Source organism: Sinohyriopsis cumingii, chromosome 16, assembly GCF_028554795.1.
Source record: "Sinohyriopsis cumingii isolate HCF-2022 chromosome 16, ASM2855479v2, whole genome shotgun sequence".
NCBI classification, from domain to species: Eukaryota; Metazoa; Mollusca; class Bivalvia; order Unionida; family Unionidae; genus Sinohyriopsis; species Sinohyriopsis cumingii.
The window spans coordinates 74,863,110-74,881,112 of record NC_142976.1 but is presented as its reverse complement, the minus strand read 5'-3'; the positions used below and the strand labels follow the sequence as shown (position 1 = coordinate 74,881,112).

The following is an 18,003-nucleotide window of genomic DNA, read 5'->3' as shown; positions in this document are numbered from 1 at the left end:
TCCTCTTGAATTATCAGCAAACTTAGTCTCTCTTTTATTATCAGTAAACTTAGTCCCTCTTGAATTATCAGCAAACTTAGTCTCTTTTTAATTATCAGCTAACTTAGTTCCTCTTGAATTATCAGCAAACTTAGTCTCTCTTTTATTATCAGTAAACTTAGTCCCTCTTGAATTATCAGCAAACTTAGTCTCTTTTTAATTATCAGCTAACTTAGTCCCTCTTGAATTATCAGCAAACTTAGTCTCTCTTTAATTATCAGCAAACTTAGTCCCTCTTGAATTATCAGCAAACTTAGTCCCTCTTGAATTATCAGCAAACTTAGTCCCTCTTGAATTATAAGCAAACTTAGTCTCTCCCAAATTATAAGCAAACTTAGTCCCTCTTGAATTACAGTGTAAAAAAAAAATTTTGTTCCTGGGTAGTAAGTATTATTTTCTAATTGCTTCTGCCTCAAAAGTATAGAAAATGGCTATTATTCCCACAAACTTTGCTGCTGTGACCAGAACAGTGATATTTTGAAATTACCTATTTTCCAGAACATTCCAGATAGATTCAGTGCTGCGAAAACTTGGAGTAACTTCTAGAACTTTCTAGAACTTTCCAGTAATATAAATAGTAGTATAAATACAGGGGCCTTTAGCCCACCAATTCAGTTTAGTTCCAGCTGCCTAAAAAAGTTTTTAATTGTAAAATGTTTTACAATTTTTAGCGTTATTAAAAAAATATATGAAAAATGTTGCGAGAATCTCTTACACATTAATTTAGTCATGGGTGAAATAAATGTATTTTTGTTGGATGGTACAGAGGGGAAAAGACAGCCATGAAGTTCACTATCCCAAAAATTTGGCAGGAACCCACTGACCACTCAAACAACTGCTACTTCTGCATGATGGACCTCTCCAAATGTTGGACTGGCAAGAATGTACCTGTTATCACGTAAATGAACCTTCCTTCATCCATTGCCCTGGTGCCATACTGCCCTGAGGTCCCCATACCTACTCCTCCAGAGAGAGAGAGCATCTGTATTTAGAAGAGAGCAGCAAGTCAGAGAACAAGGAAGATGTTGTAGATCCAGATGACAATTTCAGAGGTGGAGCTGAGAAGAGAAACCCATTCTATCCCAACCAAAACGACCTCAACAACTTGATCAGAGATATTGGTCTCACCAAGTCCAATACCAAGTTTTTTACATCTAGGATCAAGCAGTGGAACTTGTTGGATGAAAGTGTGCAAGTCACAGATCAGAGGAAGCCTCACCAAGCTTTTTCCAGCTTCTTCACCCGTCAAGATGGGCTCTGCTTCTGCCACAATGTGACCAGTATGTTTGAGGCAATTGGAATCACCTGTAACCAGAATGAGTGGCCCTTCTTCACTTACAGCTCATCCAGAAGCCTCAAAGCCATGCTGCTCCATAATGGAAACAAGTACCTGTCTCTTCCCCTGGCTCACTTGGTGCACCTCAAAGAGGATTACAACAGCATCAAGACCTTGCTGGATGCCTTGAAGTATGATGAGTATGGCTGGGAGGTCATCAGAGACTTCAAAATGGTAGCATTCCTGAGGTGATGCCACCACTGCACATAAAAATTGGGCATTATGAAATAATTTGTCTGAGCTCTAGATAAGGAGTCAGCAGCCTTCAAGTACCTTCAAGACTTCTTCCCTAAGCTGTCGAAGGCAAAGGTCAAAGCCAGTGTCTTCATCGGACCACAGATAAAGAAGATCCTGGAGTGCAGTGAATTCCCCAAGAGGCTCACTAGTAAGGAAAAAGTGGCTTGGAACAGCTTTGTTGCAGTGGTTTGGGGGGTCCTGGGCAATTAAAATGCCAAAAACTATGTGGAACTGGTTGAGACTCTGGTGAAGAACTATGGCACTATGGGCTGCAAGGATGTACCTCAAAGTTCATATCCTTGATGCATATCTTGATAAATTCAAGGAGAACATGGAATGTACTCAGAGGACCAAGGCAAGCGCTTCCACCAGGATATACGGGACTTCGAGCCAAGGTCAGTATAATGAGAACATGATGGGAGACTGTATCTGGGGGCTAATTCATGAAAGTGATTTACAGTACAATCTTAAATCTTGAAAAACTGTTCACTTCTAAATCTTTTGTGGTCATTTTTGTATTACTTTAGTATAAATACATGTTAATTTTTTATTCATATATTATTTTTTTCTGACTTTATGTGAATGAAAAGACATAAATTTGCCCGTTTCTCATTTTGGGGTATAATAGTAATTTTCTATACTTTTTAGGCATAAGCAATTACAAAATAATGCTTACTACCCAGGAACAAAAATTGTTACATAGTATTGTAAGCAAACTTAGTCTCTCTTTAATTATCAGTAAACTTAGTCTCTCTTTAATTATCAGTAAACTTAGTCTCTCTTTAATTATCAGCACAGGGGCTTTGTATTGTTGTTTAGAGTTCAGCTGTAAAGAATACATGTACTATTTATTCACCTTGTTACCTGTATAGATCTAAAGGAAAAGTATTAAAAAAATACAACCACCTGTGATTATTAGTAAACATAATGAAAACTTGATTGAAAATGAAATACCTGGACTCCCTCAGACTGTGTCCAAAAACGTAAGAAAAAAATGTGTTAAACCATCATCTGAAAAATTACAAGGCATTAAAAAGCATCCTGTCCAATAATTATTGTTGTCCAAAAACAGAAAGGGTCTAAAAACATACAGTAAAGTTGAGATATTAGAACAAACCTTTAAATCCCTGAGTTCTGAGAATGTGTCCACAATGATACCAAATATGATGTTAAGGCCAATAGTTGTTATGAAGATGAAGAAAGAGACATGATACAGGACAACAAACCCAAACTTGTGGAAGGTCTTCTCAGAGGGATGGGATTTCATGACCTAAAGAAAAACAAATATCTATTATACTCTATTCACTATATATGGTTTCACATACAGACAAGATGGTGAGGCAATGACATAAATATGTTCCTAAAAGAAACTGCTTCTTAGAGCTTAAATGTTTCTGTTTTCTCCCCTCTTCATTTCTATTCTTCTATGAAGACCTTAATTATATTTAGGACTAAATGAATATTTTCTTGTGCAAGTTTTTGACTTATTGAATACCTGTATATTGGGTATGTCATATAAAGAATCCATTAAATTTCTAAATGAACAAATGGATTAAGCTACCATCACAGTAATGTGATATGACAACTGACAGTGTAATAACACCCATAAACCAATAGTCTGACCGATTCATATATTTGCACTGATTATTTCTTTGAGACATGCTTTAACATGCCAGTATTAACTTTTCTGGTGATAGCACATCCAGTAACTGAGTACAACTCCATATTGTTTAGGCTAATACAGAAAATGATCTTTACAGGTATTATGCGGTGTTTTAAAGTACAAATACTGCATCAGTCACATGATCCCTGATCCAAATCACACAAATAAATAGACAGAAGAAATGAAAACACTCTGAAGTAGATGTGTTTTATTACCTTACACCTTGAAGTTATTTTTGCATATATCACTACAATTTTTGAATGAAAAAATCTACAAATTAGCCAAAGACAAAATCTAATGAGTTGTCAACATTGTGTAGTTTTAAATAGGTGTTAGGCTGGCCCTATACACAGACGTTACTGTGATGTCAGCACCTTCCACATACACCTTTCCTTCAATCCACAACTGACCCTGCATAATATGCAGGTTCGCGAGTTATCAGGGCACAAGTTATCAAAGGAGTGGTGTAGTTTAATCAGCTCAGGAGATAATTAATTAGCTTGTGACATAATGTCAAAGGACCATTTAGCTTTTAATGTTGGTAAAAAGTAAAACCAACTCAAGTGCCAAGTACAACAATTATTGCATCTGCTTTTTATATTCTTTTGACTTCCAAATGTTCCTGAAGCCGTCATTATCAGATATGATACATGTAAGTCAAGTGCCAGTGTAAGCATTTACATGACATGTCAATATATTTCAATTATTATCCATTTTTATCAAAATGGAATATTTTAACCTTTACAATAAGTGAAAACTGGCCATTCATTAGGACTGGACTTGTGCAAACAGAGTCATACTTTGTCTTGATCCATTTTTAATATTTTGTTATTGCTAAGTTGACATAAGGGATTCACGGATCTTGTTGCATTATGAGCATTATGAGTGACTTCTGGAGTTATAAAATATAGATAGATGAAGGACTGGTGTTCACAGTACTTAAACAACATGCATCTGTTTAAGATCAACAGTAAGCTTTCATCTTCATTTGACAATATTCAGCATGAAACTTGCTCTCTTGAGAGTTTTATCCAAGCATGAGACAATCTTGATTATTAAGATGCTTATCTCATGGTCTGAGAGATAAAATCAAGTGTCTTAATGACTTAGTGGACTTGCCTAATAGTTGGAGGCACAGAGCACAGAACTGGAAAATCACAATGGATAGCTGATTTTTGTGTGACTTTAATAAAGTGATTCAGATGTTTATATGCACCCTTTAGAATTTTACTGTTTTGAAAGGCTCAATGGCACAGCTGGAGAAAACACGGCACATTTTAGTTATCAGAACTCACCTCAAAAAGGTCCCCAATTAATCCATATCTTATGACAGTAATTGTACATTGCCAGAGGGAGTCACAGTACAGGTATTCATCTGGGTTAAACATGCTCCGCATCAATGCGAAGCCAACTATACCATACAGGTAAAACACCACAAGTCCTAGTACAGCCACCCACAACAAGGACCGACCTGAAAATGTAGATGGATCATAAGCAGTTTTTTAAAAAGAAGAATCATTTAATTAATAAAACTTATGCCACTCTGGAAATAAAATCAAAATTTCCAAGAACATTAAGCATCGATTCTTATTTAGCCATCCTTAGCTTCAGATTTTAACAGTCATTAATCGTCATAGAGTTATGTGGCATTTGGATTAATCATGGACTACATTTTAAAATTGCGCCATGAAATTTTGTACGGAATAGATGAAATACTTATTAGGATTTAATTATCTAACATCAGGTTCAAATCTGGTTTCTGGATTCCTGGCTCTTGTAGAATGTATGTTCAGGTGGCACCATGTGTTAAATTCAGGCAGACCAGTAGTCTACTAACTTCTACAAAACACAACTATAATGATGATGATGATATCTTGAATGATACAATATCTGACTGTCTCATGTTCAATAACATTGTATTTATGCACTAGCAGGACGCAGCTGACTGTCAAGTATTGACCAGGAAACCAATGACCTTTGGTCACTGTTACCTCAACTTTTAAACTGACCAATCCCAACATATGTAGCTTATTATTTCCTTCTCTTATTCACAAAGTTATCCTAAAGATGTGGTGCCATTATGTGGTGTGTATAAAAGTTATTTTACAAAAAAGATAATATGGATAGCTTCGAGAGATTGTACACTGTAACTAACCAATGCAGAACAAAATACGACATCACCACAAAAGTTAATATAAAATCCTATTTATTTTTCTATCAGCTAGACATCAGATGAAAATAATGTTTGCCTTTCTTTGGCTGTGTGTGCACTGGAGATAGAAAAAGAAACAGAGGACGCATTGGCATGCATAGGTTTGGGTGCAGTTGCCGACTTTTGCAGAAGCTACTGCAGACAGCATTTAATGTGCAGACATGATAACCAAATATAAAGTGTGCCCAATAATATTTCCTAATAATTAAACGATAGCAGAAAAATAAAGAGAAAAAAGATTGTTCAGGAAAAAAGAATCTTAAAGATGAGGATAAATTTATGACTGTAAAAGCAAAGCTATATCACCACATTACTGATTTTTACCACTTTAAATTGCCACTAATCTTTGGCAGATATTTTGAAATTCTATGGTTAACGATGAGAGAGAGAGAGAGTGCAAAATCATGGGAGTAGTGAGGTTGAAAGGCATGTTCGTTAGCTTGTTTTTGCTCCAAGATATGACTCAAAATGAATAAAAATGTTGGTTTGCAGCTCCTAACTATCATAAAATATAAATTTGTGTAATCTACTCCATAATGAAACTGAAACTAATATTACACTTTTTGGAGTTAGAAGAATTATGTGTATGAGCATCTACACATACGCTGATAGATATAAAATGCCAATGGAAAGGATATTCCTGTTAAAGAAGAAGCACATTTCCCCACATACCACTGTCAAGTCACAAATATTCACAGTACCCCACATCCACTGTCAAGTCACAAATATTCACAGTACCCCACATACCACTGTCAGGTCACAAATATTCACAGTACCCCACATACCACTGTCAGGTCACAAATATTCACAGTACCCCACATATCACTGTCAGGTCACAAATATTCACAGTACCCCACATATCACTGTCAGGTCACAAATATTCACAGTACCCCACATATCACTGTCAGGTCACAAATATTCACAGTACCCCACATACCAATGTCAGGTCACAAATATTCACAGTACCCCACATACCACTGTCAGGTCACAAATATTCACAGTACCCCACATATCACTGTCAGGTCACAAATATTCACAGTACCCCACATACCAATGTCAGGTCACAAATATTCACAGTACCCCACATACCACTGTCAAGTCACAAATATTCACAGTGCCACCCATACCACTGTCAGGTCACAAACATTCACTTTGCCCATTTATCATTTATCAAATTAATCCAACTTTGTTTATCCAAAAATGGCATTTATATAGATTCAGTGATTGACAGAACTAAATACATTATACGTAACGGCTTTTAAAGCACTTTATTAGCAAAATTTCTTAATATTACATTACTAAACCATGGAAACCTTAGACTGTGATCTAATGAAACCAATTGTGATGTACAATCAATTAGATGTTACATTACTTACCATTCTGTGTCACAGCCTTGATGACCCCACTCAGTAGCTGGTTGTTGTTGACAATATTCAAAAGATGGAAGGCAAAGAAATAGCCGTGAGAGAAAGTTCCACCGATGGACAGAGCAAGAAAAGCCTACAAAAATAAAATGATCAGAAGAACCATTATATGCTATTCGTGGAACATTTAGTGGTAAGTGTTGATAAAAACTGTTAACTCTATTAGCCTGACATTCTAAAAGGCTAAGATACAGTACAGCTCACACGATTTTTCAATTCCCTTTGCCTTGCAGTATGAGTGGAGAAGATAAAGAAAATAACCTCCAACAGCCCTCCACATGTCCTGACAGAACTGACACAGCTTTTCTCAGTGAAGAGCTCACACCACACTTTTGCACAGAGCCAAATCTGATGACCACTGTGGAGTGGACATGGTTTTGATAAAATGGGCATTGTTTACTGGCAATAACTGCAGCAATCATTGCATAAAAAGAGGTCTGGAGTAAAAGACAGAAAGCTGCTGATTCATCTAAATCATTATCTCTGTAAAGAGCAATTTGCTTACTTTATTTATACCAAAAAATGTGACAATTCAGTTAAATATAATGCATGAAACTCAAATATACACGTCAAAGAGAGAGATTTTTACTTTATAATAAACTATTTTATTCCATACAAATTAACAAAGTTTTTTTTTTACAAATCAAAGAAGGGTTCCAGAAAGTCATCCTGAATACATGTAAGTTCACACATATACTTTTAAAGATAGATGCTCATGTGCAAACAAATAACCTAGCACAAAAAAGAAGCCATCAACAATATATACTGTACATGCGGACATATTGAAACAGATAGACCCTTCTAACAGAACAACACCAATATACACTCTGTATACTTTATCACTCTGCCACATGCCAGTAACTGTAACTGTAAAGCAATTTTGGTAACATACAAAATATGCTAAATACTTTTCAAAGAAATCTGTTTACAACTGTTTTGTCTCAATTACCAAACACTCCAAGAAATATATCTATATTGCAATTGATTTATTATTTTTTCAAGCAATGATGATAACAAGTTTAGTTGCTATATCTTCCCCTTAAAAATGAGCAAATAACAGGATACATCTGGAGGTAAGTCTTCTCTGATGAAGGCTCTAAATCTGCAGTTAATTAAATAAAATTCCTTGAAAATTGTCTTAGATTTGACAATTTCTGCATTATTATTGATTAATAATAAGTTTGAGTTCAGCTCAGTTGTGGACAATTTTCAAAATCCCACTGTTAATAATAGTACCTAGGTTTAATGCAATTATTGTATTGTAGATCACAAACAAATGGCATGCAAAATTTTAGCTGACAGCTTGAGTTAAAATAGTGTACTGAAGCAAGGTCCGATCTATCATCTCATAATGTGCTGGCAGATCATGGTCTATTCATTTACAGCTAGATGCAAGTTTATTTCTTGAGCTAATACAATATGCACCCACGATGTCAGGCACTAAAACCCAGGGTTATTTTTAGTCTCGAGTAGAAAAGACAGTTTTCTCCTTACCATAATTCTTCAATACTTATGGTTAAGGTTTTAAATACTGTCTCCTATCTTGGGTATACAGTAGTTGATGAAATTATGAGTCTACTACACCAGAATACTAGTCCATGTGAGAAATCAGACAGAATACATATAATAACAGAACACAAGTCCATGTGAAATATCAGACAGTATGCAAAAAATAACAGAATACGAGTCCATGTAAAACATTATATGCCATAATATCATGATGCAAAACATTATATGCCATAAGCTCATGATGTAAAACATAATATGCCATAATGTCATGATGTAAAACATTATATGCCATAATGTTATGATGCAAAACATTATATGCCATAAGCTCATGATGTAAAACATTACATGCCATAATATCATGTAAAATGCTATGTCATAATGTCATGGTGTAAAATGTTATGTCATAATGTCATGATGTAAAATGCTATGTCATAATGTCATGGTGTAAAATGTTATGTCATAATGTCATGATGCAAACATATGCCATAATGTCATGATGCAAAACATCATATGCCATGTCATGATGCAAACATTATATGCCATAATGTCATGATGCAAAACATTATATGCCATAAGCTCATGATGTAAAATGTTATATGTCATGATGTCATGATGCAAACATTATATGCCATAATGTCATGATGCAAGACATTACATACCATGTCATGATGTAAAATGCTATACCATAATATCATGATGTAAAATGCTAAGCCATAATGTCATAATGTAAAATGTTATGCCATAAGGTCATGATGTAAAACATAATATGCCATAATGTCATGATGTAAAACATTATATGCCATAATGTCATGATGCAAAACATTATATGCCATAAGCTCATGATGTAAAACATTATATACCATAATATCATCATGTAAAATGCTATGTCATAATGTCATGATGTAAAATGCTATGTCATAATGTCATGGTGTAAATGTTATGTCATAATGCAAACATATGCCATGTCATGATGCAAAACATCATATGCCATAATGTCATGATACAAACATTATATGCCATAATGTCATGATGCAAAACATTATATGCCATAAGCTCATGATGTAAAACATTATATGTCATATGTCATGATGCAAACATTATATGCCATAATGTCATGATGCAAACATTATATGCCATAAGCTCATGATGTAAAACATTACATGCCATAATATCATGATGTAAAATGCTATGTCATAATGTCATGATGTAAAATGCTATGTCATAATGTCATGATATAAAATGCTATGTCATAATGTCATGATGCAAACATTATATGCCATAATGTCATGATGCAAGACATTACATATCATGTCATGATGTAAAATGCTATACCATAATATCATGATGTAAAATGCTAAGCCATAATGTCATAATGTAAAATGTTATGCCATATGGTCATGATGTAAAACTTTATTTGCCATAAGGTCATGATGTAAAATAAATGCCATAATGTCATGATGTAAAACATTACATACCATGTCATGATGTAAAATGCTAAGCCATAATGTCATGATGAAAAATATTATATGCCATAATGATACAATGCAAACATTTCATTGTTATGTATATTTAATTTGTATTAGATTTTAATCCATGATTATAGGTTATGTATAATTGTATTTTGGTCTTGACCTTGTCCAATTCATGTTCACTGTGTACTTGACTATGGACAACGATGCTATCTTTATTTTGTAAACAAATAATATATACTTAATGTCTCTCTAGGGGTGGGTTAAATAGTAGGATAATTATCAATAAAGTTAATCATGTTTATCTGGGTCTTGGTCTAGGACACTGTAATTCTCCCATGAAGAACCTGTTGTGCCTGATGTTTCCCATTTTCTTTATTATAATTTTAGTAACATTTTATTTGTTTACAACTTTAGAATTATCTAGAAATGAATTTTTGACCTACATCCTGGCTCTGATTTTGTGTCTTTGTATTTTATATAATCTTGTTTACTTGAAAAATTATTCATTCTTTCAATAACATCTGAAGCAGAATCAGCTGTATTATTGTGTTCATTGTTTGATTTGGACGGAATTGTTTATTCAGATTATTATCCACTGGAATTACAAAATGCTCAATAATATTCATGGACAGAAACATTAATTTGGAATTATAGTAAAATTAGAAAAGGACATCTTGGATTATGTTACTGTGATTAACTGGAAGAATGTTAGCACATCATCACACTTCTGGCCACTGGTACATTAGTAGATATAGGACTACAGTTATATCAACACATTCAGCACTGAATATTATTTTGAACACCACTGGAATTTAATTAGAACTTTATTTATTTGGACTGATGATATAATTTTTTGCACTATTTGTGAGTTAACTCACAATACTATAACTACTTTTTAAATTTCACTTTGTAATCTAGGGAAATAAATTATTTGTTGAATTTTCCAAAAACTTGTTGGCTTTTGCTCTTTTAGGTTAGTCAGTTTAAGACTATAGAGTCATAACAATATGCCATAGTGTCATGATATAAAATTTTGGATGCCACAATGTCATGGTGTATAACATTATATGCCATTATGTCATGATGTAAAACATTATATGCCATAATGCCATGATTTAAAACATTATATGTCATAATGTTATCATGTAAAATTTGATATGCCATAATGTAAAATATTATATGCCAAAATATCATGATGCAAAATTTTAGATGCCATGTCATGATTTAAAATATTATATGCCAACATGTAATGATCTAAAACAATATATGCCATAATTTCATGACATTAAATTTAAATGTCATGATGTAAAACATTATATGGCATAATGTCATGATGTCAAACACTGAATGCCATGTCATGATGCCACATTTTAGATGCCATAATGTCATGATGTCAAACATTATATGGCATAATGTCATGATGAAAAAAATTAGATGTCATGATGTAAAAGGTTATATGTCATAACGTCGATATGTAAAATATTATATGCCAAAATGTCATGATGTAAAATTTTAGATGCCATAATGTCATGATGTAAAATTTTAGATGCCATAATGTCATAATGTAAAACATTATATACCATAATGTCATGATGCAAACCTTCACATGCCATAATGTCATTATGTTTGTCATTATTGATGCCATATGCCACTTGATGACAACGTATACAAGAAATACTGTTCAGTTACTTCCTCTAATAAGCTCACAGGACAAGATCAGAGTATATATTGGTAGTGCTGCTACCAATGTTGTGACTCTTTAGAAAGTTACAAGATGCATATACTTGGAATTCAACCTCACCATATAGTAAAATGTAGTAAAGCTGAAAAACTTGGCATCCAGTTTGGATTGGTGTGTTTTTTTTCTTTCATCTTCAATGTCATCATCTTTCTTCCCTCTGCTGCAAAATGATCTGCAAATAAATAACTGTAAGGTCACTCAGCATAATTGGATCACTCAGTATAATGGAAATGGTTTCATTGGGCTTTTCTCTGTTTAAAGTGGAAGAGTGGTTTTAGAGAATAACCTAATTTTTTATAAACCTTTGTAATACAGTTATATTTGATAATAGATTAACATCATTTACACAAGTTCGAAAGGTTGCTTGTATGCTTTCCATTTAATTGATCTAAATTTATAAAGTACATTATGAGAAAAAAGTTGCTTGAGGGTTTTTTCTTGTACTGATGGCATCATATCTGATAGTACATCAACAAAATGCATGCAAATGTAAAAAGTAATTAATAATAAAAACAGTCAAATTTGGCTTCAGTTACCATGTACACTCACAAGTCCAGTCAAAGTGCATCAACAAAATGCATGCAAATGTGAAAAGTAATTATTAATAAAAACAGTCAAATATGGCATCAGTTACCATGTACACTCACAAATCCAGTCAAAGTGCATCAACAAAATGCAAGCAAATGTAAAAAGTAATTATTAATAAAAAGTCAAATTTGGCATCATTTACAATGCACACTCACAAGTCCAGTCAAAGTGCAACAGCAAAGAAATACAACACTAGACACATGATGCACAAAAGATATAACAAGATTCTTTGAGCTCCTATGATCACAGGAAGGAAAGCTAACAAAGGATTACAAAACACTTGAAGAACTTTCCCACCGTATTGATTCCAGGATAGACTTTGGATTCGGTAACCCTGGATGGTTTCCAAGGAAATAGCTGATGAAGACAAGAAGACTGAAAAAGTTGTGGAGGCCACCCAGGGTATACAGTGCTATAGTGTATTGTTCTGGAGTCAGTGTAGTAATAACTGGAATAGGGCTGGAAAAAAGAAATAGAAAGAATTTTTTTATAAATTGACTTTTAAGTTACCATGATTACACTGGTCAACAGTGAAATCATTACTGACTTGAAAAGGCCCTAATCTGTAGTATTTTGGTGTGCCGAACACGAATATAACCGTGAAAAATTTGTATTGGCTCTCGTTTTGAAGATATTCATATACCTCATTTTCTATGTTTCACTGTGTAAATTTCTCCAGTAGGACTGCAGCAACATTCGGAATAATGATGTAACATTGCATAATACCATCATGCTCACATCATCCACAGTTGACTGCATCATTTTCTGATGCAATGCAATACTAATGCCATGCGGCTGCTGAAGTAAGTTGACGTCAGCAGTGTACTATACATGTGTAGGCCTATTATACTAATGCCAGGCGGCTGCTGAAGCTGACGTAAGCAGTCTACTATATAAAGCCCAATCAGATAGGTTCAGCATTTAAAATATTTTAGACGTTGTGCGAGACAGTTCAAGCTACTGTTACATAAAACTTATTATTTTATCCATTTACGTACAATAAAGAACAGTAATGCCTCGAAAGTGTGTTAATACCGCGGACAATTTTTGCTATATTTGTGGGGAAGTGACATTTGCCAACCAGAAGAAAAGTATCAATTCTCAAGTGAAGAAGGCATATCATCTTTACTTCGGATGCAAGGTTGGTGACCAAGACAAGCCTTGGGCTCCGCATATATGCTGTGCTACATGTACAACACAGCTTTCACAGTGGTTGAATTGCAAAAGGTCATCAATGCCGTTTGCAGTCCCAATGGTGTGGAGAGAGCCAAGCAACCACCTAAATGACTGTTACTTCTGCTTGGTTCCTCCTCTTTCCGGCGGAATAACGAAGCGAAAGAAGTCGAGAATAGTCTACCCAAACATTCCGTCTGCATTGAGACCAGTTCCACATGGTGAGGGACTTCCTATTCCAGAACCTCCAGCAGAATATTCTCTTGATTCATCTGACGAAGACAAAGGTGAGTCGACCTGTTCTTCTCCTGGTCCATCAGCATGCAGTGATCCAGATTTTCACTGTGGTGCATCATCAACCCCACACAGAATAACACAGGAAGAACTAAATGACCTGATTCGTGATTTGGACTTATCAAAGAACAAGGCAGAATTGCTAGGATCAAGACTCCAACAATGGAATCTTCTAGAAGAAGATGTCACAATTACTGCATATCGAAAGCGCCACCAGCAATTGGAGCCTTTCTTCAGAAAGGAAAGTAATCTGATATTCTGTTCCGATATTGAGGGCCTCATGAATGCTTTAAAAATCACTCATGACCCACAAGAATGGAGACTATTTGTGGACTCTTCGAAACTGAGTCTCAAGGCTGTGCTTTTGCACAATGGAAACATTCTTCCATCTATTCCAGTAGCGTATGCTGTCCACATGAAAGAGACATACGATAACTTAAGGCAGCTACTGAATTCCATTGAGTATAACAAGTACAGCTGGCACCTCTGTGGTGATTTGAAGGTAGTTGCCCTTTTAATGGGACTGCAGCAAGGATATACAAAATACATGTGTTTCTTATGCGAGTGGGATAGCCGAGCAAGGGAAATGCACTACATGAGGAAGGAATGGACTCACAGGCAGAATGTAGCCATTGGAGAGAAGAATATCCAACACCCAGCTCTGGTTGAGGCTCAGAAAATCTTGCTACCACCCCTTCACATCAAACTAGGTTTGATGAAGAACTTCGTGAAAGCCACTGACCGGACTTTGCCAGCATTCCGATACCTGCAAGAAAAATTCCCTCGACTCAGCGAAGCAAAGATTAAAGAGGGAGTTTTTGTGGGTCCTCAGATTCGAGAGCTTTTCAAAGATGACCGGTTCAACAACTTGCTGGAAGGTGACGCGAAACAAGCATGGAATGCTTTTCGCCTAGTTTCTACAAACTTCCTCGGAAATGTTAGGGCAGAAAACTATAAGGAACTAGTAGAAGACATGTTGATGAAGTATAAGAAACTTGGCTGCAATATGTCTCTAAAGATTCACTTCCTTCATTCCCATTTGGATTTCTTTCCTAGCAACTGTGGTATTGTTAGTGATGAACACGGCGAACGTTTTCATCAAGATATCGCAACAATGGAACAAAGATACCAGGGAAAATGGTCCACTACAATGCTGGCTGACTACTGCTGGACACTCCTCAGAGATGCTCCCGAACAGCTGTACAAGAGACAGGCGAAGAAATCTAAGATGTAGTCAATGACTTGATTTTTTATAGGTAGGCTATTACAGTTGACCTTTTACTATAGGAATGCATTTCGTTATGTAAACATTAATTTCTTGCAGATTACAAAAAAACTAGAGCCAATTTTGCAATTTGACTGTCATATTCGTGTTCAGCACATAAAAATTGATAAGAATTGACTAATTTTATTTCAGTAACATGACTTTTGTAAAAATTTGTTGTCCAGTGTTACCAATGTACAATGCACTTCCAACTGCAAACTGTAATGACCCCAATCTCTAATTACATACTTGTGCTTCCAGATAAATGTCTATGTTGTTAGATATTGGTTATGTGTTCTGCAGATCAGTGTCTATGTTGTTAGATATTCGTTATGTGTTCTGCAGATCAGTGTCTATGTTGTTAGATATTAGTTATGTGTTCTGCAGATCAGTGTCTATATTGTTAGATACTGGTTGTGTGTTCTGCAGATCAGTGTCTATGTTGTTAACTGTTCACTGTGTGTTCTGCAGATCAGTGTCTATGTTGTTAACTGTTCACTGTGTTCTGCAGATCAGTGTCTATGTTGTTAATTGTTGACCATGTGTTCTGCAGATCAGTGTCTATGTTGTTAACTGTTCACTGTGTGTTCTGCAGATCAGTGTCTATGTTGTTAACTGTTCACTGTGTTCTGCAGATCAGCGTCTATGTTGTTAACTGTTCACTGTGTGTTCTGCAGATCAGTGTCTATGTTGTTAAATATTGGTTATGTGTTCTGCAGATCAGTGTCTATGTTGTTAGATATTGGTTATGTGTTCTGCAGATCAGTGTCTATGTTGTTAGATATTGGTTATGTGTTCTGCAGATCAGTGTCTATGTTGTTAACAGTTCACTGTGTTCTGCAGATCAGTGTCTATGTTGCTGACTGTTCACTGTGTGTTCTGCAGATCAGTGTCTATGTTGTTAGATGTTGGTTATGTGTTCTGCAGATCAGTGTCTATGTTGTTAGTTATTGGCTGTGTGTTCCGTAGATCTATGTCTATGCCAGTTAGCTGTTGGCTTTGTGTTCTGCAGATAATAATAATTATCATTATAATAGAACTTGATAATAATAACAATAATAATAATAATCATTATAATTGTTTTTTATCATTATTATTATTATTATTATTATTATTATTATTATTATAATCCAGTGGAACACTAGAAAGCATATTCTTGGGTTATTTATTATTATTATTATTATTATTATTATTATGACATACTCCTCCACATCAGGCTGCACAGCAGTTGTGTTGGCTTGCTTTGGAAATTGGTCGCTCAGAGAGGCTTTTGCACTCCAGGTCACTAGCATCATGATATTAATGGCAAAGCTCAGAACAACAACAAGGTAGTTCCAAACTAACCTGAAATTAGAAATATAAGAGTAATACAATTGTAAGGCAGTGGGCTGTTATAAAACATCTTCCTTCAACTATAAGTGTAAGGCAGCAGGCTGTTATAAAATATCTTCCTTGAAGTATAAGTGTAAGGCAGTAGGCTGTTATAAAACATCTTCCTTGAAGTATAAGTGTAAGGCAGTCGGCTGTTATAAAATATCTTCCTTGAAGTATAAGTGTAAGGCAGTAGGCTGTTATAAAACATCTTCCTTGAAGTATAAGTGTAAGGCAGTGGGCTGTTATAAAATATTTTTCTTGAAGTATAAGTGTAAGGCAGTAGGCTGTTATAAAACATCTTCCTTGAAGTATAAGTGTAAGGCAGCAGGCTGTTATAAAATATCTTTCTTGAAGTATAAGTGTAAGGCAGTGGGCTGTTATAAAACATCTTCCTTGAAGTATAAGTGTAAGGCAGCAGGCTGTTATAAAATATCTTTCTTGAAGTATAAGTGTAAGGCAGTGGGCTGTTATAAAACATCTTCCTTGAAGTATAAGTGTAAGGCAGTAGGCTGTTATAAAACATCTTCCTTGAAGTATAAGTGTAAGGCAGCAGGCTGTTTTAAAATATCTTCCTTGAAGTATAAGTGTAAGGCAGTAGGCTGTTATAAAACATCTTCCTTGAAGTATAAGTGTAAGGCAGTCGGCTGTTATAAAATATCTTCCTTGAAGTATAAGTGTAAGGCAGTAGGCTGTTATAAAACATCTTCCTTGAAGTATAAGTGTAAGGCAGTGGGCTGTTATAAAATATTTTTCTTGAAGTATAAGTGTAAGGCAGTAGGCTGTTATAAAACATCTTCCTTGAAGTATAAGTGTAAGGCAGCAGGCTGTTATAAAATATCTTTCTTGAAGTATAAGTGTAAGGCAGTGGGCTGTTATAAAATATCTTTCTTGAAGTATAAGTGTAAGGCAGTGGGCTGTTATAAAACATCTTCCTTGAAGTATAAGTGTAAGGCAGTAGGCTGTTATAAAACATCTTCCTTGAAGTATAAGTGTAAGGCAGCAGGCTGTTATAAAATATCTTTCTTGAAGTATAAGTGTAAGGCAGCAGGCTGTTATAAAATATCTTCCTTGAAGTATAAGTGTAAGGCAGTAGGCTGTTATAAAATATCTTTCTTGAAGTATAAGTGTAAGGCAGCAGGCTGTTATAAAATATCTTTCTTGAAGTATAAGTGTAAGGCAGCAGGCTGTTATAAAATATCTTCCTTGAAGTATAAGTGTAAGGCAGCAGGCTGTTATAAAATATCTTTCTTGAAGTATAAGTGTAAGGCAGTAGGCTGTTATAAAACATCTTTCTTGAAGTATAAGTGTAAGGCAGTGGGCTGTTATAAAACATCTTCCTTGAAGTATAAGTGTAAGGCAGTGGGCTGTTATAAAATATCATCCTTGAAGTATAAGTGTAAGGCAGTGGGCTGTTATAAAACATCTTCCAGAAGTATAAGTGTAAGGCAGTGGGCTGTTATAAAATATCTTTCTTGAAGTATAAGTGTAAGGCAGTGGGCTGTTATAAAACATCTTCCTTGAAGTATAAGTGTAAGGCAGTAGGCTGTTATAAAACATCTTCCTTGAAGTATAAGTGTAAGGCAGTCGGCTGTTATAAAATATCTTCCTTGAAGTATAAGTGTAAGGCAGTAGGCTGTTATAAAACATCTTCCTTGAAGTATAAGTGTAAGGCAGTAG

The 18,003-nt window shown here is 35.0% G+C and overlaps 1 protein-coding gene across 1 annotated transcript in view; it reads right to left on the bottom strand.

The window, feature by feature from the left end:
• Positions 1-18,003, bottom strand: part of LOC149780798 (inositol 1,4,5-trisphosphate-gated calcium channel ITPR3-like) — a 265,188-nt gene that overhangs the window by 18,401 nt on the left and 228,784 nt on the right. Inside the window, exons 57-62 of the mRNA XM_089936233.1 lie at positions 16,156-16,296; positions 12,519-12,680; positions 11,694-11,805; positions 6,864-6,987; positions 4,571-4,746; positions 2,730-2,882 (exon numbers count right to left, since the gene is read on the bottom strand). Of these exons, the coding sequence (XP_089792359.1) occupies positions 2,730-2,882; positions 4,571-4,746; positions 6,864-6,987; positions 11,694-11,805; positions 12,519-12,680; positions 16,156-16,296 (868 nt within the window). The remainder of the gene's footprint in view (positions 1-2,729; positions 2,883-4,570; positions 4,747-6,863; positions 6,988-11,693; positions 11,806-12,518; positions 12,681-16,155; positions 16,297-18,003) is intronic.